The sequence below is a fragment of the Dendropsophus ebraccatus genome, chromosome 1 (genome assembly GCF_027789765.1).
Source record: "Dendropsophus ebraccatus isolate aDenEbr1 chromosome 1, aDenEbr1.pat, whole genome shotgun sequence".
NCBI lineage: Eukaryota > Metazoa > Chordata > Amphibia > Anura > Hylidae > Dendropsophus > Dendropsophus ebraccatus.
Window position 1 is genome coordinate 6,478,262 of NC_091454.1, and position 22,025 is coordinate 6,500,286.

Sequence of the window (22,025 nt, forward strand, 5' to 3'; positions counted from 1 at the left end):
CTATAGACCAGGCCGGGGTCATGTGACATCATATCCTCATCCAGCTATAGGCCAGGCCGGGGTCATGTGACATCATATCCTCATCCAGCTATAGGCCAGGCCGGGGTCATGTGACATCATATCTTTCTCCAGCTATAGACCAGGCCGGGGTCATGTGACATCATATCTTCATCCAGCTATAGGCCAGGCCGGGGTCATGTGACATCATATCCTCATCCAGCTATAGGCCAGGCCGGGTCATCTTACTGTTGTATTTCAGCATGCCATAAAGCGAGAATAAGTGCCTGGTCCTTGCATGCTGCCAGGTAATAGTCTGTAACACAATGATCCCGTCTCGTAGGCCGCAGCACAGTGTATCCAGCCTGGAGAGCATCCTGGCAGAGGCCAAGAACATCCAGGCCTATCTGCCCAACGTGCTGGCGCTGAAGGAGGCTCTGCAGAGAGCCAAGGACTGGACCTCCAAAGTGGAAGCCATTCAGGTATGTCCCCTCCATGTGCAGCAGGTCTGCTGGTTCTGTAAGTCATCACCTTCATCCATTCACCCTTGTCCCGTTACAGAACGGCAGTCACTATGCATACCTGGAGCACCTGGAGTGCTTACTGAGCAAGGGCCGACCCATCCCCGTGCGCCTGGACGCCCTCCCGCAGCTGGAGTCTCAGGTGGCGGCCGCCCGGGCCTGGAGGGAGCGCACCGGCAGGACTTTCCTGAAGAAGAACTCTAGCTACACATTACTACAGGTGGGAGGATGGACTGTACCTGGTTTGCCTCAATTTGTGGGCCAAATTTGGAGGGTATCACGCTTAAAGGGGAACTCCACTTAAACGTTTTTTCTCTTTTCGCCCTATGACGGCACCCCTGGAGAGGACCACCTCCTACTCCCATAGGACAGGAAACAGGATACAGGAAATCCCTGGATCATATAAAGAAGTAAACTCCCCTCCATCGCCAGTTTCTGTTTCCTGTCCCCATGGGAGCAGGAGCTGGAAGGGCTTTTTCCCTTCCCTTCCCTGGACGGAAAGAAATGACTGGGGGTTACCGGGTAATATCCTACCGGCTTCCCGGCGGCGTCAGGCTCCGAGTGGGGAGCAGCCTCCAAGTCTGGCCTCCTCCCCCGACACCTCCAGATATGGGTCCCCGGAGCTCCCCTGGCCCTCCTCGGCGTGGTCCGGTGCCCCGATCCGTAGCGCTGCGTTCGCGCGCCCTGCGGCATGGCTGCTGGATGATGCTGGGAGGGGGTTGCTCTGCTGGCCGTGTTCGGCAACTTCCGGGGCCTACGGCCTGCCTCAGGTGGAGCGCCGGGAGGGTGACGTCGTCTCAGCGCGCGGCGAAGGGGGCGGAGCCAGCCGGTCATGTGAGACTCGGCGCCAAATTCAAAAGAGCTGCCGAGAAGGACGCCAGGTGAGTGCTCAGTTCCTGTGTGCTCTAGCGGTATTTTGTTTCTGCTGCCTGGTGTCTTCTCTACTGTTCCTGACAACGGCTGCAGAGAGTCTTTTACACCTCCAAGACCTCAATTGTCCATTATGGAGGCTGAAAGCGCTGAATTATCAGAATCTACTCCAGCCAGGATTCAAGCCCCTGTGGTATGGAGTGGGTAAGAGGGGATTTTCCCCAGCAGAATTTTCTTCTTCCTTTGTCTAAGTTTGCCATGTTTCTCATTTTTAGGAGGGTACTACTAAAAAGAGTCATGCTAAGAGCAGAGATTGCCCCGTTTGTAGGAAAAGATTAAGTAGCTCTTACACTAAAGTGCTGTGCGGTAGCTGTATGAATAGAGTCCTAGAGGAGCAGGGACCCTCTTTTATGCGTAACATGAAGAACATGATAAAGAAGGAAATTAGGGTAGGTAGAATTTTTTCTTTGCCTTTTCGGGAAAAAAAAAAAAAAAAAAAAATTTTTTCTTTTCTACATTTATTTTTTGGTTTCAGGCCTCCATGCCCTCTCAGACTCCGGCCACTACCACAGCTTCTCCTCCAGAGCTGACGCCAGCACCTGTGTCTCAGTTACCTTTGGCTACCCCAATACCCCCTACTATTGAGGTGGAGCAGTCTGTTCACAGTCAGCCTCCATCTACCTTGGGGGACGATGAGGACCTATCGCTGGGTATAGACGAACCAGAAGCAGGCCCATCTAACGTAGAGAGTCTGGAGGAAGAAGTGGCTACACCATTACCTTCTGCTGACTATATAGAATCACTAATTAAAGCAGTAAGGGAGACTATGGGTATAGAAGAGGTTCCAGAAACTAATACTATACAGGACCGTATGTTTGGAGGGCTAGCACCTAAGAAACGATTGGTCTTTCCCATTCACCAAAACATTAAGGCCTTGATTAAACACGAATGGTCCAATCCGGATAGAAAATTTTTTGTTCCAGCTGCTGTGAGTGTTTTTTTCTGTTTTCTTGGATAAACAGGTAAAGATATAGAAGAGTATATATAACTAAACAACTAATTTTTCAATTATTTTTCAGTTCAAAAGGAAGTACCCCTTTGACCATGAGGAGTCGAACTCCTGGGGCTTTGCTCCAAAGATAGATCCTCCGGTAGCCAAGATTACAAAACTTAATGCGCTACCTTTTGAGGACTGTGCAACTCTTAAAGACCCTATGGACAAACGTGCAGAGATTTATTTAAAGAAGGACTGGGAAGCATCCACTGCCTTGTTTAAACCTCTAGTGGCAGCTACCTCAGTCTCTAGATCTCTAGGGGTATGGATGTCTGAACTTAAAGACATGATTAGTAGGGGGACTCCTGCGGAGGAGCTCCTCAAGCCCTTTGAGACCTTAGAGAATGCTGTCTCATTTATATCAGATGCTTCAGCGGATGCTCTTAGACTCTCCGCTCGTTCAGCAGCACTCTCAAACTCTGCCCGCAGATCCATGTGGCTTAAAGAATGGAAGGGGGACGTCACCTCTAAATCTAAATTATGTGGAGTCCCTTGTGAAGGCAACCTGCTTTTCGGTCCAGCCTTAGATAACATTCTCGAGAAGGCTTCGGATAGAAAGAAGGGGTTCCCTCTGATCCCGCAGCAGTCTAGCCGTCCTTTTAGGGGAAAAGGTAGGAACACACATAGAGCCCCTAACACGAATACTAATCCTAATACAAATAGGAAGGAATGGAGGCCCACCAAGAAATCCAAGGGGTTCCTCTTTAAGGGTTCTGACAATACCAAAAAACCTGCTCAATGACGCCAGGTCCCTGTGGGAGGTCGCCTTTCTCTTTTTTGGTCACAGTGGTGTGGTATTTCCAATAGCTCCTTTGTATTGGATACAATAAAGCACGGTTTAAAAATTTCTTTTGTGTCCTCCCCAGGGGAAAGATTCGTCATTACGGATTTATCATCCGATCCCATAAAGCAGAAAAGCAGACAGCACTTTCTACGGAAGTACAGTCATTACTCAGGAAGAAGGTTTTGGTTCCCGTTCCGGAGACAGAGTGTGGTAAGGGTTTTTACTCTACTCTGTTTTTGGTAAGGAAACCCAATGGTTCTTTTAGAACCATTATCAATCTTAAACCTCTTAACAGGGTTTTAGCCTACGAAAGGTTTAGGATGGAGTCAGTTTCTTCAGCCATTTTGAATCTTTCACAGGATTGTTTTATGGCCACCTTAGATTTAAGGGATGCATACTATCACGTCCCCATCCACCAGGACCATCAAAGATTCCTGAGGGTAGCAGTCAAACTTAACGATTCAGTTTGTCATTTCCAGTACCAGGCCTTACCTTTTGGCATTTCACAGGCACCTAGAGTTTTCACTAAAGTGATGTCAGAGGTTATGGCACATATCAGAGAAAAGGATATAATTATCATTCCTTATTTGGATGATTTTTTACTGGTCGGCGACTCAGTAATCTCTCTTCAGAGCCAGATCAAAATAGTAGAAGACATCCTGTCTAAATTAGGTTGGGAGATTAACGAGGAAAAATCCAATAAGATCCCCTCTCAATATTGTCAGTTCCTGGGAATATGTCTGGATTCGAGAGCTAAGAGATCTTTCTTACCAGATAGCAAGATTTCAAATGTTCTTTCCAGAACACAGGAGCTTTTTGATAATCCCATTACTACATTTAGGAAGGCTATGTCGGTGTTGGGTCTATTTACTTCCTGCATTCCAGCGGTTCCCTGGGCACAGTACCACTCTAGGGTGTTACAATCACAGATTCTTGGTGAATGGGACGGTGCCTCTGAGTCTCTTGATTCTTGTTTCACTCTATCTCCACAGACTCTCAGATCTCTCTCTTGGTGGAAGGAAAGGGAGCATCTATCCAAGGGACTTCCTTGGATTCTGGACAACATTTTGACCATCACCACAGATGCCAGTCCCAGGGGGTGGGGAGCCCATACAGACACACAAGTATTCCAGGGCCTGTGGTCCCCAGAGGAGGCCAGGGACCCACAAAACGTGAGAGAATTGAGAGCAATATTCTTCTCCTTGTCCCAGGCTCTTCCGTTAATAAAAGACAGAAACGTGAGAATACTAACAGACAACAGATCGGCAGTGGCGTACATCAACCACCAAGGAGGCACAAGATCAGTACAACTTATGAGAGTTGCCCACTTCATGTTCAGGCTAGTACAGTCACATTGTCTGTCCCTCTCGGCACTTCACCTGAAGGGGGTAGACAATGTGAAGGCAGATTTTCTAAGCAGACACTCCCTAAACCAGGGGGATTGGGAGCTTTGCCAGGAGGTATTTCTACAGATATGCAGAATGTGGGGATCACCGGAGATAGACCTCTTCGCATCGCGGAAGAACAGAAAGACCCAAGAGTTCTTTTCCCTATGTCCTGCAGACAAGCCCAGGGCTCTAGATGCACTAGCCCAGCCTTGGGACAAAGGCCTACTGTACGCATTCCCACCCATCAGACTAATCCCAAGAGTAGTCAGAAAGATCAGGCAGGACAGGGCCCACATAATTCTAATAGCGCCCTTTTGGCCAAGAAGGGTGTGGTTTACTTGGCTCAGGAAGATGTCTCTGACAGACCCATGGATTCTTCCGGACAGGGCAGATCTCCTCGCCCAGGGCCCAGTATTTCACCCTCAGGTTCAAAACCTTCACCTGACGGCATGGCTGTTGAGAGGCAATTGTTGATAGACAGAGGCCTTTCATCCGAAGTAATCACCACGTTGCTAGCCAGTAGAAAGAAAGTTACCTCTACTATATATCTACGTACATGGATAGCATTTTGTAAATTTGTAAATAAACCTGTTAATGTCCTAGCTCCTCCTGACATTCCTTTAATCTTACAATTCTTACAAGAGGGTCTAAACAAGCACCTCAGGCCTAGCACCATCAAGGTACAGATCTCCGCCCTCAGTGCACTCTATGACTATAAACTAGCTGAACATCAGTGGATTAAAAGATTTGTAAAAGCAACCTCCAGATTGTGTCCCACGATCAGGTCTAGGGTTCCGCCTTGGGATCTGAACCTTGTCTTGAACGGACTTACTGCTAATCCCTTTGAACCTTTAGCAGACTGCAGTATTAAATTCCTGTCTTATAAACTGGCTTTTCTATTGGCAATAACGTCAGCCCGTAGAGTAAGTGAAATTAGAGCCTTCTCTATACAGACTCCTTACATGACCATTAGAGAAGACCGAGTCGTATTATCTCCTGACCCAGCCTTTCTTCCAAAAGTGGTTACGGACTTCCACAGATCTCAGGAGGTGATACTACCATCATTTTACAACACACCAACTAACGATCAAGAATTAAGTTTGCATAGTCTGGATGTTAGAAGAGTTATCTTACATTATCTAAAGGTCACAGAAAGTTGGAGATTATGTAACAGCTTGCTTATATCCTTTCAGGGTAAGACCAAGGGCAAGTCAGCTTCCACACAAACAATAGCCAGATGGGTTAAACAGGCAGTTGGAGAATGCTATAGAGTCAAGAACATGACACCACCAGTTGGATTCGGGGCACATTCCACTAGAGCTGTGGCAACTTCGTGGGCTGAGAGGGCAGCGGTTTCCATTGATCAGATCTGCAGGGCAGCCACATGGAGTACTCCACATACATTTTTTAGACACTACAGGTTACAACTATCTTCCGCCGAAGACTTAACATTTGGACGTAGTGTTTTGCAGGCAGTGGCCCCTCCCTAGGCGGTTATATTCCTATTCTACTCTCCAGGGGTGCCGTCATAGGGCGAAAAGAGAAAATTCTAAATTACTAACCTGGTAATTTCTTTTCTTTGAGCCCATGACGGCACCCCGCCTAAATCCCACCCAAAAAAAAAAAAAAAAAAAAAAAAAAAAAAAAAAAAAAAAAGGGATAATAATAATAGTAGTGATAATTTTATTACATAGATATAGAAAAAGTAAACTTCTTTATAAACACACAAAAAAAAAAAAAAAAAAAAAAAAAAAAAAAAAAAGATTTTTTGTATATATTTTTCTTTTTGTGTGTGTCTTGTGAGCTTCGCTCCTAGGTCCTTGGTAAAGACTGGCGATGGAGGGGAGTTTACTTCTTTATATGATCCAGGGATTTCCTGTATCCTGTTTCCTGTCCTATGGGAGTAGGAGGTGGTCCTCTCCAGGGGTGCCGTCATGGGCTCAAAGAAAAGAAATTACCAGGTTAGTAATTTAGAATTTTTTTTTGTTTTTTTTTTTTAAATCAGCTGGTGTAAGAAAGTTATACAGATTTGTAACTAACCTATTTAAAAATGTCCAGTAATCCAGTTCTTATCAGCTGCTGTATGCCCTACAGGAAGTGGTGTATTCTCTCCAGTCTGGCACAGTGCTCTCTCCTGCCACCTCATGTCAGGAACTGTTCAGAGCAGCAGCAAATCCCAATAGAAAACCTTTCCTGCTCTGGACAGTTCCTGACATGGACAGAGGTGGCAGCAGAGAGCACTGTGTCAGACTGGAGAGAATACACCACTTCCTGCAGGACATACAGCAGCTAATAAGTACTGGAAGACTGGAAATTTTTTAAATAGAAGCAAATTATATATCTGTATAACTTTCTGACACCAGTTGATTTGAAAGAAAAAAAAAAGTTTTTGACAGAGTTTCCCTTTAAGCTCTTGTGATAGGAGGATGACTGTGCTCCGTCCGCAGGGGCCGTATTTAGGTGCCAGTGATCCGTACCATTATACAGCGCCATTGTTGGGGGAGCCCGTCTTCCTTCTATAAGGGAATGTAATAGCTACAAGTCGGTCCTGTCTATCATGTTCTATCTTGTGTCTTGTCCGGTGTAGGTGCTCAGCCCCCGCACTGACATTGGAGTATACGGCAGCGGCCGCAATAAGAGAAAGAAGGTGAAGGAGCTGCTGGAGGAGAAGGACCTGGATCTGGACTCTATGAGCGAACTGGACGAATCCCAGGAGGAGACACGAGATACTGCCTCTGTGGTAATGGCGCCTGCATATACAGTGGTCATGTCCTGTATAGTCAGTATACAGTCAGTCTGATATATTTCTGGCAGGAACAACTTAAAGGGGTTGTGCGCCAAAATTTTATTCTTTCAAATCAGAAAGTGCCAGAAATTTGTAATTTACTACTATTTAAAAAATCTCCAGTCTTCCAGTACTTATCAGCTACTGTATGTCCTGCAGGAAGTGGTGTGACACAGTGCTCTCTGCTGCCCCTTCTGTCCATGTCAGGAACTGTCCAGAGCAGGAGAGGTTTTCTATGGGGATTTGCTGCTGCTCTGGACAGTTCCTGACATGGACAGAGGTGGCAGCAGAGAGCACTGTGTCACACTGAAAAGAATACACCACTTCCTGCAGGACATACAGCAGCTGATAAGTACTGGAAGAATGGAGATTTATTCATAGAAGTAAGTCATACATTTCGTGCCCTTTCACCAGTTGATTTGAAAGAAAATAATTTGGTGACGATCCTTCTCGTTCCTCCCTGTGACCTAGTCCTGAGCGTCACTGTGACCCTTGTCTCCCGTGTAGGTCGCATTATTTAAGGATTTGGAGCACAAGGAGGTGGACTCGATGCGTTCCTTGCGGGCAGCTAACCTGGCCAAGATGGCGATGGTGGATCGTATTGAGGAGGTGCGGTTCTGCATCTGCCGTAAAGCGGCCAGCGGCTTCATGCTGCAGTGTGAGCTGTGTAAGGACTGGTTCCACAGCACCTGCGTGCCCCTGCCCAAGACCAGCTCCCAGAAGAAGGGCGCCAGCTGGCAGGCCAAGGACGTCAAGTTCCTGTGCACACAGTGCATGCGCTCCCGGCGGCCGCGGCTGGAGACCATCCTCTCCCTGCTGGTCTCTCTGCAGAAGCTTCCGGTGCGGCTGCCTGAGGGCGAAGCGTTACAGTGCCTGACGGAGCGGGCCATGAGCTGGCAGGACCGGGCGCGACAGGCGCTGGCCACTGAGGAACTGTCCTGTGCCCTGGCCAAGCTGTCTGTGCTGAGTCAGCGTATGGTGGAGCAGGCCGCCCGGGAGAAGACGGAAAAGATCATCAGCGCGGAGCTGCAGAAAGCTGCCGCCAACCCCGACCTGCAGGTGAGCGCCATTACTGGCCGTCATGTGTCTGGGGCGGAGTCGCCTGCCGGAGCTAACCTTACTTCCTGCCATCTCCTAGGGTCACCTGCCCATATTCCAGCAAGGCTCCTTCAGTCGGGGGATGTCCAGCGTGGCCTCATCTCCACAGCCGCCTCTGGACTACGACGACGAGGAGACCGACTCCGACGAGGACATCAGGGAGACTTACGGTTATGATGTGAAGGTAGCGAGTACAGCGGGGAGGTCTCCACTGTCTATGGGCTGAGCGGGGGCTTCCAGGGACTTAAAGGAATTATCCAGCCTCGTAAAACTGAAGGTAGCAGAGACTGTGACACGAGCGGACCCCGCCGGTCTAATACTGATGGTCCGCCCTGAGGCTGGAGAACTCCTTTACTTCCTTACACATGTTTTATCCGCATTGTGTGGTCTGTATTATGGACACAAGTCCCGGACTGATCGCTGATCTGTGGGGAGCCTTAAGCTACATATCATGTACTACAGTTATCTCCAGAGCTGCATTCAGAATTCTTCCTGGTTACTACTGATCTCTCTGACCTCACATCCCAACCATCTTCTGCTGATCTTTGACCCCAGCATCCTTTGCTGATCTGTGACCTTACATTCCCAGGATCCTTTGCTGATCTCTGACCTCACATCCCCCCCAGGATCCTCTGCTCTGACCTCAAATCTCCCCCATGATCCTCCGCTCTGACCTCACATCTCCCCCAGGATCCTCTGCTCTGACCTCACATCCCCCCCAGGATCCTCTGCTGATCTCTGACCTGTGTCTTACCAGATCCGTCATGCTTCACACACAGCAGATTATATTGCAGCTTCCCGATCTCTCGGCCGCAGTTTGCTGAAATCCTCTGTGCTCGCTGCCAAAACAAATCCATTCAGATCTGCCATGTGTGACTGCAGAAACATCACCAACATGGCCCCCGGTGACCTTCTGACCGTTGGAGGAAATCCGAGTCATAGACAAACACTGGTTACGGCCATGTGCACAGGGCCCAGCCAGGACTATGTAGATGTCAGAATTCTGAATGCAGCTCTGGAGGCTGAGATCTGATGTCAGTATCTGTGTATACGTCACCTTCTAATCCTGGATGAGACATGTGCCGCGGATTGTATCATCCTCAGGCGTCTCCCGTATATTTAGCTGAATGTTCTTTCTGCATATAGACAGGATTTATATAGTTCTCTGCTTATGGTGGCGGCCTCTCCGGATTCCCGTCTCTAAATCCATTGCGTTCTGCAATGAAACTCGACCCCGTCCCTGCAGATCAGCCACCCAGACCTCGATACTTGTATAAAGTCCTGTGTTACTGCTCGGCCTTAAAGGGGTTGTCCGGCGAAAAAAAATTATTCACAGAATAACACACATTACAAAGTTATACAACTTTGTAATGTATGTTATGTCTGTGAATGGCCCCCTTCCCAGTGTTTCCCCCCACCCACGCTAGACCCGGAAGTGTGGTGCATTATACTCACCGCATGTCGTGTCGTCCACGGTCTCCGATCGTCAGCAGTGACGTCTTCTTCGGGAGCTTGGCGGATCTTCCCGAGTGCCGGCCACCCTCTGCAGCGTCATCCGAAGCTCAGCCGCGATTGGCTGAGCATAACTGTGCTCAGCCAATCGCGGCTGAGCGGCTGATGACGCGGCCACGTCATCAGCTGCTCAGCCGCGATTGGCTGAGCACAGTTATGCTCAGCCAATCGCGGCTGAGCTTCGGATGACGCTGCAGAGGGCGGCCGGCACTCGGGAAGATCCGCCGGCCTCCCGAAGAAGACGTCACTGCTGACGATCGGAGACCGTGGTCGGCACGTGACAGGTAATGTATAGCGCACCACACTTCCGGGTACACGGGTGGGGGTGGTGGGACACGGGGAAGGGGGCCATTCACAGACATAACATACATTACAAAGTTGTATAACTTTGTAATGTGTGTTATTCTGTGAATAATTTTTTTTCGCCGGACAACCCCTTTAAAGGGGCCACGTCCCATTACAGATGTATAGTGAGCAGGTGTTTCTCCGCAGGTCGGTGGACGTTACACGTTGGTTCATCGGGATAATAAATCTTCCTTTATTGGTTTTAGGACACCGGGAGCGTCAAGTCCTCCAGTAGCCTAGAACCCAACCTGTTCTGTGACGAGGAGATACCCATCAAATCAGAAGAGGTGGTCAGTCACATGTGGGCCACCCCGTCCTTCTGTGCCGAGCACGCCTACTCCTCCGCCTCCAAGAGCTGCGTGCAAAGTAAGATGCCCGGAGCGGCCGTACATTCAGCAACCAGTCATATGTAGTGTCCGAAAATACAGAATTACAATGGACGTCTATGGGACGTTTCATTGTCTCATAAACGTCTACTGAAAGTGTCCCCTGCCCCTTCATTATAGTGATCAGCACCTGGAGGAACCCCGCCACAACAACATGTCAGAACTTAAAGGGGTAGTCCAGTGATTTTTTTTTATTTATTTATTTTTTTTAAAATTGACTGGTGTTAAAAAGTTATATAGATTTGTAGTTTGTCTATTAATAAATCTCCAGTCTTCCAGTACTTATCAGCTGCTGTATGTGCTGCAGGAAGTGGTGTATTCTATCCAGTTTCACAGTGCTCTCTGCTGCCACCTCTGTCCATTTCAGGAACCGTCCAGAGCAGCAACAAATCTCCTGCTCTTCTTTGCAGTGGGGATTCCTGTAATTATGAGGGGAATCCCCGCTCCTTTACAGTAAGTTGTGGTGCACAACGCCTCCTTACTTACTGCTAGTCCAGAGGAGTTAAGTAGAGACGCTCTTGCATCATCACTTAACTCTTTACACACTGTGGGCTGGAGGGTCGACAACCAATTAAACACATTTACATTGTTCCCTATGGGAGCACACAGCTCGGTTCCTGACATGGACAGAGGTGGCAGCAGAGAGCACTGTGTCAGACTGGAGAGAATACACCCCTTCCTGCAGGACATACAGAATACAGAAGTACAGAATGGAGATATTTAGACATATTGGAGATAACTTTCTGACACCAGCTGGTTTGAAAGAAAAAAGTTTGCTGGTGTACCCATGTAATCTTATTGCCCACGTTTTCCAGTTTTGCGGTCCGGCTGACACAGCAGAGGGTTTGTTACAGTGGATCAGTGTCTGTAATCCGGCGCTGTGTTACAGCATTTCGCTCTTCACTGTAACAAAGCAGAGCCGGGAAACAAGCGGCGGCACATGGAGATCTTCATAGGCCCTGGGAGTGTATATCCATGTGTATTCCAGAGCCGTGTCCCGCTATCTCTAATACGCTGCCGATGGGACAAAAGGACGCGGCTTATCCCCAGTACAAAGGGCTAATCCACAGCCAAAGTGGCAACCGAATCCGCGTCATGGAAAGTAGCAATCTGCAGGATAAATCCCAGGGTAGCACTGACGGGGAGTCGTCCAGTCTTAAAGGGACAGTTCTTTCTCAACTTGTTATACTCCATGTAGAGGAGGGATGGGTGGGGGGGGGGGGGGACCTCCGGCCCTTTAGCTGCTGCAAAACTACAATTCCCATCATGCCTGGACAGTAAACGCTGTAGCTCTGGCTCTCCAGGCATGATGAAATTGTAGTGTCAGCTTTCTCACCCCTGCTGTATACGACAGCCCATAAGCCGAGATGGGACTGTCCCCTTAAAGGGAAGGTGTCATCAATAAAATATTATTTTAAACAATAAGTTTTTATGTTAAACAGATTTTTAAAGAATTTTTGGTGACATTTTTCCTAATTTTCTATTTCTCTATCTAATATTATAAAATAGTCCTGATATCTTGCAGTTCTCATTCCCACCACTGGGGCTAAAACTCAGCTGAGACTGTTGCGTCTGTGGTGCTAAGGAGGCTGCTGTAAAGTGATCTGTACAGCATTGCAGCGTCATATGACACCAGTAGATAGAGGAGACAATAGCAGCTCCCCGTGAAAGGACCTTTCAGGTCACAGAAATGTCTGACATTCATCTCACGGGGACAGACTGTCTATTGTCCTCTATGTCCATGAGTCTTGCTGTAAAGCAGGGCACTAAATGCTGTTGTGAACAGCCCAGGCAATATGGCCGCCACCATAATGTCTGGAAAGTTGAAAAAAAAAAAAATAAATTAGTCAGAAAACAAACAGATTAGAATGATAGAACAGGTTTTAGTATCTGACTCTGTATCTTGGTGACACTTTCCCTTTAAGCAAACTGGTTCGAGGAGAAAGTGATCACCGGCAAAGAGGCGGAATCTGGTTACAATACTTTTCCAGAGAACTTTTACAAATTTTTCTCTTTTATTTTCTTAAAGCATCAGGCACTCCCCGAAAGCAGCCCCGGAAGACCCCCCTGGTGCCACGCAGCCTGGAGCCCCCCGTCCTGGAGTTATCCCTGGGAGCCAAGTGTCAGCTGGAGGAGCTGATGATGCTGGGGGACCTGCTGGAGGTGTCCCTGGACGAGACGCAGCACATATGGCGGATATTACAGGCCACACACCCTCCGTCAGAGGAGCGCTTCCTGCACGTCATGGAGGTAAGCATGGCCGCCCCCCGCCGCATGTCAGGACCCCGCAAACCACAACCCCCCCCCCCCCCCCGTCAGAGGAGCGCTTCCTGCACGTCATGGAGGTAAGCATGGCCGCCCCCGCATGTCAGGGCCCCTGCAAGCCTACAACCCCCCCCCCCCTCCGTCAGAGGAGCGCTTCCTGCACGTCATGGAGGTAAGCATGGCCGCCCCCCGCCGCATGTCAGGACCCCGCAAACCACAACCCCCCCCCCCCTCCGTCAGAGGAGCGCTTCCTACATGTCATGGAGGTAAGCATGGCCGCCCCCTGCCGCATGTCAGGCCCCCCCTGTCATTCATCGTCCCTCACAAATTTCTATCACTATGGTTTCCACAGGACGACAGCCTGGACGAGAAGCCGCTCAAGGTGAAAAGTAGGGAGTCATCCGAGAAGAAACGCAAGCGGAAATTAGAGCGAGCGGAGCAGCTGCTGGCCGAGGGGAAGCAGAGGTCCAAGGAGCTGAAGAAGCTGGACAAGACCAAGAAGAAGAAGCTGAAGCTGGGCCACGACAAGGCCAAGGAGCTCAGCAAGCTGGCCAAGAGGCTGGCCAAGGAGGAGGAGCGCAAGAGGAAGAAGGAGAAGGCCACAGCCGCCAAGGTGGATCTCACCAAAGAGATCACCGAGAAGAAGCGGGAGAAGAAGGTGCTGGACATCCCCTCCAAGTACGACTGGTCCGGAGCCGAGGAGTCAGACGACGAGAACGCCATATGTGCCGCTCAGAACTGTCAGCGGCCTTGCAAGGATAAGGTGAGGGGGAGGAGCGCTCATGACCTACCCATGGGGGGGACGTGTCCTGACCAGGAGGGGGCGCTCATCATCTACCCACAGAAGGGGGGGGGGGGGGAGGGGGATGTGTGCTGTCCATGAGGGGCGCTCATCACCTACCCACAGGAGGGGTGGAGGGGACGTTTCCTGACCAGGAGGGGGGCGCTCATCACCTACCCACAGGAAGGGGGGAGGGGGGCGTGTGCTGTCCATGAGGGGCGCTCATCACCTACCCACAGGAGGGGTGGAGGGGACATGTTTTGACCAGGAGGGGCGCTCTTCACCTATTCACGGGGGGAGAGGGACGTGTCCTGGCCAGGAGGGGGCGCTCATCACCTACCCACAGGAGGGGTGGAGGGGACGTGTGCTGGCCAGGAGGGGGCGCTCATCACCTACCCACAGGAGGGGTGGAGGGGACGTGTGCTGGCCAGGAGGGGGCGCTAATCACCTAATTGCCCTTCTCACCCTGTATCTTGTTTAGTCCTTGTTGTCAGGTCGGTGTCGGCCATCTTGCCCTTCTCACTCTGTATTGTGTGTTGTCAGGTCGGTGTCTGCCATCTTGCCCTTCTCACTCTGTATTGTGTGTTGTGAGGTCGGTGTCGGCCATCTTGCCCTTCTCACTCTGTATTGTGTGTTGTGAGGCTGGTGTCGGCCATCTTGCCCTTCTCACTCTGTATTGTGTGTTGTCAGGTCGGTGTCGGCCATCTTGCCCTTCTCACTCTGTATTGTCTGTTCTCGGGCTGGTGTCGGCCATCTTGCCCTTCTCACTCTGTATTGTCTGTTCTCGGGCTGGTGTCGGCCATCTTGCCCTTCTCACTCTGTATTGTCTGTTCTCGGGCTGGTGTCGGCCATCTTGCCCTTCTCACTCTGTATTGTCTGTTGTCAGGTCGGTGTCGGCCATCTTGCCCTTCTCACCCTCTGTCTTGTTGCGTCTCCCGCAGGTGGACTGGGTGCAGTGCGATGGCGGATGTGACGAGTGGTTCCACCAGGTCTGTGTTGGCGTCTCCTCCGAAATGGCCGAGAACGAGGATTACATCTGCACGAACTGTACCAGGAAGCGAGTGCCGTGCCCCCCCTGCCCCCCCACGTTGACTTTCACCCCCGGTTTCCCGTTGCCCACCATTGAGGTGAAGCAGGAGGTCAGCTAGCGGCACGGCTTGTCTCCTCTGCCCCTCCCTAGACTGGTTAACCCTTTCCTCTGCCTGGTGTTAGGTAGCGCCCTCGGCCTCATTGCTGGAAGATAAAACTGTGTCGTCGTCCAGTATCTGCAAGATGGCCGCCCCTTCCCCTGCCCCCAGGACGGGACCCTGGCACATGGCGGCACCAGGAGGAGGGCGGCGCTCGTCCGCTCAGGATTGTATGGACGCCCTTCCTTTTCCCACAGAAGTATCAGAAGAGGAGCCGGGCGTCCTGCACAAGTGGAGGGTGTGTGAGCGGACGCCCCGGGGTGGGGGTGGGGGGTGTCCGGGGCGAGGGGGGGGGGGGGATGAAATTTTTAGAAAACCCCGGGGAAGGATGGAGCCGTCTTCCCGTTCTTCTTTCTGTGACTACTGACTGTTGTATAAATAGTTTTCTCTCCTATATCCCCCGTCTGGCGTCTGTATATACCTGTATATATGTATCCTGTGCCTGGGGGACACCACTACAACTCCCATCATCCTGTATATATGTATCCTGTACCTGGGAGAGCTGGGAGACGCCACTACAGCTCCCATCATCCTGTAATAGGGTGCCTGGGAAAGCTGGGTCAGGGGCCATGACACCACTACAGCTCACATCATCCGATATATATGTATTCTGTACCTGGAGGACACCACTACAACTCCCATCATCCTGTAACAGAGACTGGGGAAGCTGGAGGACACCACTACAACTCCCATCATCCTGTAACAGAGACTGGAGAAGCTGGGGGACACCACTACAACTCTTATCATCCTGTCATAGGGAGACTGGGTGAGGGATCCAGCTTTTCTAGGATCAGGATGGGGGTTGTAATACCGCATACAACCTGAATAATCCCTTTAAAGGTGATATTGTTTTGAGCCCCCACAATGTCCCTATGACAGCACTGCTAGAGCACATAACAGGAAGTGTTGTCATAGGGACATCGAAACTAGTTCAAGGAGTACTCCAGTGAAATTTTTTTTTCTTTCAAATCAACTGGTCTCAGAAAGTACCAGAGATGTGTATATTACCTCTATTTAAAAATCTCCTGTCTTCCAGTACTTCTCAGCTGCTGTATGTCCTGCAGGAAGTGGTGTATTCTTTCCAGTCTGACACAGTGCTCTCTGCTGCCACCTCTGTCCATGTCAGGAACTGTCCAGAGCAGCAGAGGTTTTCTATGGGGATTTGCTGCTGCTCTGGACAGTTCCTGACATGGACAGAGGTGGCAGCAGAGAGCACTGTGTCAGACTGGAGAGAATACACCACTTCCTGCAGGACATACAGCAGCTCATAAGTACTGGAAGACTGGAGATTTTAAAGTAGAAGTAAATTACAAATCTATATAACTTTCTGACATCGGTGGATTTAAAAGTATTTTTTTTGTTGGAGTTTGCCTTTAATGCACACTGTATGTACTGTCACATTAGGGTAGCTCCGCCCCATTGTGAGACATGTGACATAATCCTGGACCTCCCACAATGCTGTACTGAATAAAATCTTAGCATGACTCTCTTGTTGGTTGTGGTGGGGTCACCTGGCTTTCCCAGTCTCCTCAATGGTAAATCGGCTATGGCCTCCCCCCGACTTTTGCTGAACTAAAAACTCCCATCATGCCACTTTCCTGATTTGCATCAGCTGGTAAGCCCGAAGAATGGAGAACACTGCCCTACTGCATCCACCATGACTCTACCATTCAGTGGATGCAGATAGTGGATGCAGATCTATCTGTTGCCATGACTACAGACTACAAGCGAACCCTGTGTAGTCAGATCCTGCACTCATCCTCCGCGCACTGTGCACGCTCCCACCCTCCGCGCACTGTGCACGCTCCCACCCTCCGCGCACTGTGCACGCTCCCACCCAACATGAGCTCTTCCCTGCACATGTGCGGTAACAACTCTAATACTATATGAATATGCTTAGGGGGTGGGGCGGACGGAGGGCGGGGGCTCTGGGTCAGCGATCAGCACATCTGCAGGGGTCCAAATGCTCCAATGCCCCCACCCCCCGCGGCCATAAGGTGAGCGACAGTTGCTGGAGATCAGCGGCTACATGAGGGACAGCACATGACAGCACAGAGATTATTTGTAGTCTGTTACCATGGAGACAGACCTGCATGGGAGCTGTATACACAATATCATTGATTTTAAATAACTGTGACATTGTTGCCTATGTATTTATTTTTATTTTATTTGCACTGTAGAAAGTCAGCAATCGGGTGAAAATCTGGACCTTCCCTTTAAGTGCCCTATGCCCCCCTGCTGGTTGTCACTGCTGTGAGGGTGCCGTATATAGTGCCCTGTGCCCCTCTCCTGGTTGTCACTGCTGTGAGGGTGCAGGATATAGTGCCCTGTGCCCCCCTGCTGGTTGTCACTGCTGTGAGGGTGCGGGATATAGTGCCCTGTGCCCCTCTCCTGGTTGTCACTGCTGTGAGGGTGCAGGATATAGTGCCCTGTGCCCCCCTGCTGGTTGTCACTGCTGTGAGGGTGCGGGATATAGTGCCCTGTGCCCCCCTGCTGGTTGTCACCGCTGTGAGGGTGCGGGATATAGTGCCCTGTGCCCCCCTGCTGGTTGACACTGCTGTGAGGGTGCGGGATATAGTGCCCTGTGCCCCTCTCCTGGTTGTCACCGCTGTGAGGGTGCGGGATATAGTGCCCTGTGCCCCTCTCCTGGTTGTCACTGCTGTGAGGGTGCAGGATATAGTGCCCTGTGCCCCCTGCTGGTTGTCACCGCTGTGAGGGTGCGGGATCTAGTGCCCTGTGCCCCTCTGCTGGTTGTCACTGCTGTGAGGATGTGGGATCTAGTGCCCTGTGCCCCTCTGCTGGTTGTCACCGCTGTGAGGGTGCGGGATATAGTGCCCTGTGGCCCCTCTGCTGTGAGGGTGCGGGATATAGTGCCCTGTGCCCCCCTGCTGGTTGTCACCGCTGTGAGGGTGCGGGATATAGTGCCCTGTGGCCCCTCTGCTGTGAGGGTGCGGGATATAGTGCCCTGTGCCCCTCTCCTGGTTGTCACTGCTGTGAGGGTGCCGTATATAGTGCCCTGTGCCCCTCTGCTGTGAGGGTGCGGGATATAGTGCCCTGTGCCCCTCTGCTGGTTGTCACTGCTGTGAGGGTGCGGGATATAGTGCCCTGTGTCCCCCTGCTGGTTGTCACTGCTGTGAGGGTGCAGGATATAGTGCCCTGTGCCCCCTGCTGGTTGTCACTGCTGTGAAGGGTGTGGGATATAGTGCCCTGTGCCCCCCTGCTGGTTGTCACTGCTGTGAGGGTGCAGGATATAGTGCCCTGTGCCCCCCTGATGGTTGTCACCGCTGTGAGGGTGCGGGATATAGTGCCTTGTGCCCCCTGCTTGTTGTCACTGCTGTGAGGGTGCAGGATATAGTGCCCTGTGCCCCCCTGATGGTTGTCACCGCTGTGAGGGTGCGGGATATAGTGCCTTGTGCCCCCTGCTTGTTGTCACTGCTGTGAGGGTGCCGGATATAGTGCCCTGTGCCCCCCCTGCTGGTTGTCACTGCTGTGAGGGTGCAGGATATAGTGCCCTGTGCCCCCCTGATGGTTGTCACCGCTGTGAGGGTGCGGGATATAGTGCCCTGTGCCCCCCTGCTTGTTGTCACTGCTGTGAGGGTGCCGGATATAGTGCCCTGTGCCCCCCCTGCTGGTTGTCACTGCTGTGAGGGTGCGGGATATAGTGCCCTGTGCCCCTCTGCTGGTTGTCACCGCTGTGAGGGTGCGGGATATAGTGCCCTGTGCTCCCCTGCTGGTTGTCACTGCTGTGAGGGTGCGGGATATAGTGCCCTGTGCCCCCCTGCTGGTTGTCACTGCTGTGAGGGTGCGGGATATAGTAACCATACAATGAGGAATGTACAGAAGTCCAGCAGGGTTACTGTGTAGCTTTTAAAAGAGTTTTTTTTTTTTTAAAGGGACAGTAACCTAAAAAGTCAGCGCTGAGCAGAGCAGCGTTATAGATGTCGTGTCTGCAGATCTGTGATATAAAGTGATTAGGGTGTCCGTCCCGGCCTGCAGCGGCTGACACCAGGGAGTAATAGCCCTTATTCTCTGTATTCTATCTCCTGTGCACTGACATCCGTGCTCGGCCCCTCTGTCAAAGATTCACTTATATGAGGCCCCCTGAGGAGATCAGGACCGGTGAGACACGTCGGGATCGGCTGGAGAAGAACGGAGCTATACAAGGTATGGACACACTGCATCTCCTGCTACCCAACTACTACTCACTTTACCACTGCTGCAAAACTACAACTCTCATTATGCCCTGACAGAAAAGAGACAGCTCCCTCTAGTGGTGATTATATATATATATATATATATATATATATATATATACATACATATACTCACCGGCCACTTTATTAGGTACACCTGTCCAACTGCACGTTACCCCTTAATTTCTAATCAGCCAATCACATGGCGGCAACTCAGTGCATTTAGGCATGTAGACATGGTCAAGACAATCTCCTGCAGTTCAAACCGAGCATCAGTATGGGGAAGAAAGGTGATTTGAGGCCTTTGAACGTGGCATGGTTGTTGGTGCCAGAAGGGCTGGTCTGAGTATTTCAGAAACTGCTGATCTACTGGGATTTTCACGCACAACCATCTCTAGGGTTTACAGAGAATGGTCCGAAAAAGAAAAACCATCCAGTGAGCGGCCGTTCTGTGGGCGGAAATGCCTTGTTGGTGCCAGAGGTCAGAGGAGAATGGGCAGACTGGTTCCAGCTGATAGAAAGGCAACAGTGACTCAAATAGCCAACCGTTACAGCCAAGGTAGGCAGAAGAGCATCTCGGAACGCACAGTACACAGTATGGGCTACAGCAGCAGAAGACCACACCGGGGGCCACTCCGCTCAGCTAAGAACAGGAAACTGAGGCTACAATTTGCACAAGCTCATCGAAATTGGACAGTAGAAGATTGGAAAAACGTTGCCTGGTCGGATGAGTCTCGATTTCTGCTGCGACATTCGGATGGTAGGGTCAGAATTTGGCGTCAACAACATGAAAGCATGGATCCATCCTGCCTTGTATCAACGGTTCAGGCTGGTGGTGGTGGTGTCACGGTGGGGGGAATATTTTCTTGGCACTCTTTGGGCCCCTTGGTACCAATTGAGCATGGTTACAACGCCACAGCCTACCTGAGTATTGTTGCTGACCATGTCAATCCCTTTATGACCACAATGGACCCAACATCTGATGGCTACTTTCAGCAGGATAATGCGCCATGTCATAAAGCTAGAATCATCTCAGACTGGTTTCTTGAACATGACAATGAGGTCACTGTACTCCAATGGCCTCCACAGTCACCAGATCTCAATCCAATAGAGCATCTTTGGGATGTGGTGGAACGGGAGATTGGCATCATGGATGTGCAGCCGACAAATCTGCGGCAACTGTGTGATGTCATCATGTCACTATGGACCAAAATCTCTGAGGAAGCTTCCAGCACCTTGTTGTATCTATGCCACCAAGAATTGGGGCAGTTCTGAAGGCAAAAGGGGTGTCCAACCCGTTACTAGCATGGCTATATATAATATGTAGTGGGCTCCCTCTAGTGGTGATATATATAATATGTATGTAGTGAGTGCCCTCTAATGGCGATATATACAGTATATGTATGTAGTGAGCTCCCTCTAGTGGTGATATGTGTATAATATGTATGTAGTGAGCTCCCTCTAGTGGTGATATATATATGTATGTAGTGAGCTCCCTCTAGTGGTGATATATATATGTATGTAGTGAGCTCCCTCTAGTGGTGATATATATAATATGTATGTAGTGAGCTCCCTCTAGTGGTGATATGTATGTAGGGAGCTCCCTCTAGTGGTGATATATAATATGTATTTAGTGAGCTCCCTCTAGCGGTGATATGTATGTAGAGCGCTCCCTCTAGTGGTGATATATATAATATGTATGTAGAGCGCTCCCTCTAGTGGTGATATATATAATATGTATGTAGTGAGCTCCCTCTAGTGGCGATATGTATAATATGTATGTAGTGAGCTCCCTCTAGTGGCGATATATACAGTAGATGTATGTATGTAGTGAGCTCCCTCTAGTGGTGATATGTGTATAATATGTATGTAGTGAGCTCCCTCTAGTGGTGATATATATATATAATATGTATGTAGTGAGCTCCCTCTAGTGGTGATATGTGTATAATATGTATGTAGTGAGCTCCCTCTAGTGGTGATATATATATATAATATGTATGTAGTGAGCTCCCTCTAGTGGTGATATATATAATATGTATATAGTGAGCTCCCTCTAGTGGTGACATATATAATATGTATGTAGTGAGCTCCCTCTAGTGGTGATATGTGTATAATATGTATGCAGTGAGCTCCCTCTAGTGGTGATATATATAATATGTATATAGTGAGCTCCCTCTAGTGGTGATATATACAGTATATGTATGTAGTGAGCTCCCTCTAGTGGTTATATATATATGTATGTAGTGAGCTCCCTCTAGTGGTGATATATATAATATGTATGTAGTGAGCTCCCTCTAGCGGTGATATGTATGTAGAGCGCTCCCTCTAGTGGTGATATATATAATATGTATGTAGAGCGCTCCCTCTAGTGGTGATATATATAATATGTATGTAGTGAGCTCCCTCTAGTGGCGATATGTATAATATGTATGTAGTGAGCTCCCTCTAGTGGCGATATATACAGTAGATGTATGTATGTAGTGAGCTCCCTCTAGTGGTGATATATATATATAATATGTATGTAGTGAGCTCCCTCTAGTGGTGATATATATAATATGTATATAGTGAGCTCCCTCTAGTGGTGACATATAATATGTATGTAGTGAGCTCCCTCTAGTGGTGATATGTGTATAATATGTATGCAGTGAGCTCCCTCTAGTGGTGATATATATAATATGTATATAGTGAGCTCCCTCTAGTGGTGATATATATAATATGTATGTAGAGCGCTCCCTCTAGTGGTGATATATATATGTATGTAGTGAGCTCCCTCTAGTGGTTATATATATATGTATGTAGTGAGCTCCCTCTAGTGGTGATATATATATGTATGTAGTGAGCTCCCTCTAGTGGTGATAT

At 49.7% G+C, this 22,025-nt stretch overlaps 1 protein-coding gene across 3 annotated transcripts in view; it reads left to right on the forward strand.

Annotated features, from left to right (window-relative positions):
• KDM5A (lysine demethylase 5A) overlaps positions 1–15,257 on the forward strand; it is a 34,585-nt gene extending 19,328 nt beyond the window's left edge. For 2 of the 3 annotated variants that reach the window (XM_069965185.1, XM_069965201.1), the window contains exons 20-28: positions 341–479; positions 559–738; positions 7,202–7,354; positions 7,907–8,458; positions 8,538–8,684; positions 10,561–10,720; positions 12,770–12,990; positions 13,358–13,768; positions 14,728–15,257. In XM_069965185.1, coding sequence (XP_069821286.1) covers positions 341–479; positions 559–738; positions 7,202–7,354; positions 7,907–8,458; positions 8,538–8,684; positions 10,561–10,720; positions 12,770–12,990; positions 13,358–13,768; positions 14,728–14,934 — 2,170 coding nt within the window. In that variant the 3' untranslated portion in view covers positions 14,935–15,257. The remainder of the gene's footprint in view (positions 1–340; positions 480–558; positions 739–7,201; positions 7,355–7,906; positions 8,459–8,537; positions 8,685–10,560; positions 10,721–12,769; positions 12,991–13,357; positions 13,769–14,727) is intronic. The other variant, XM_069965194.1, reaches the window with a different exon arrangement.
• Positions 15,258–22,025: the final 6,768 nt, after the last annotated feature.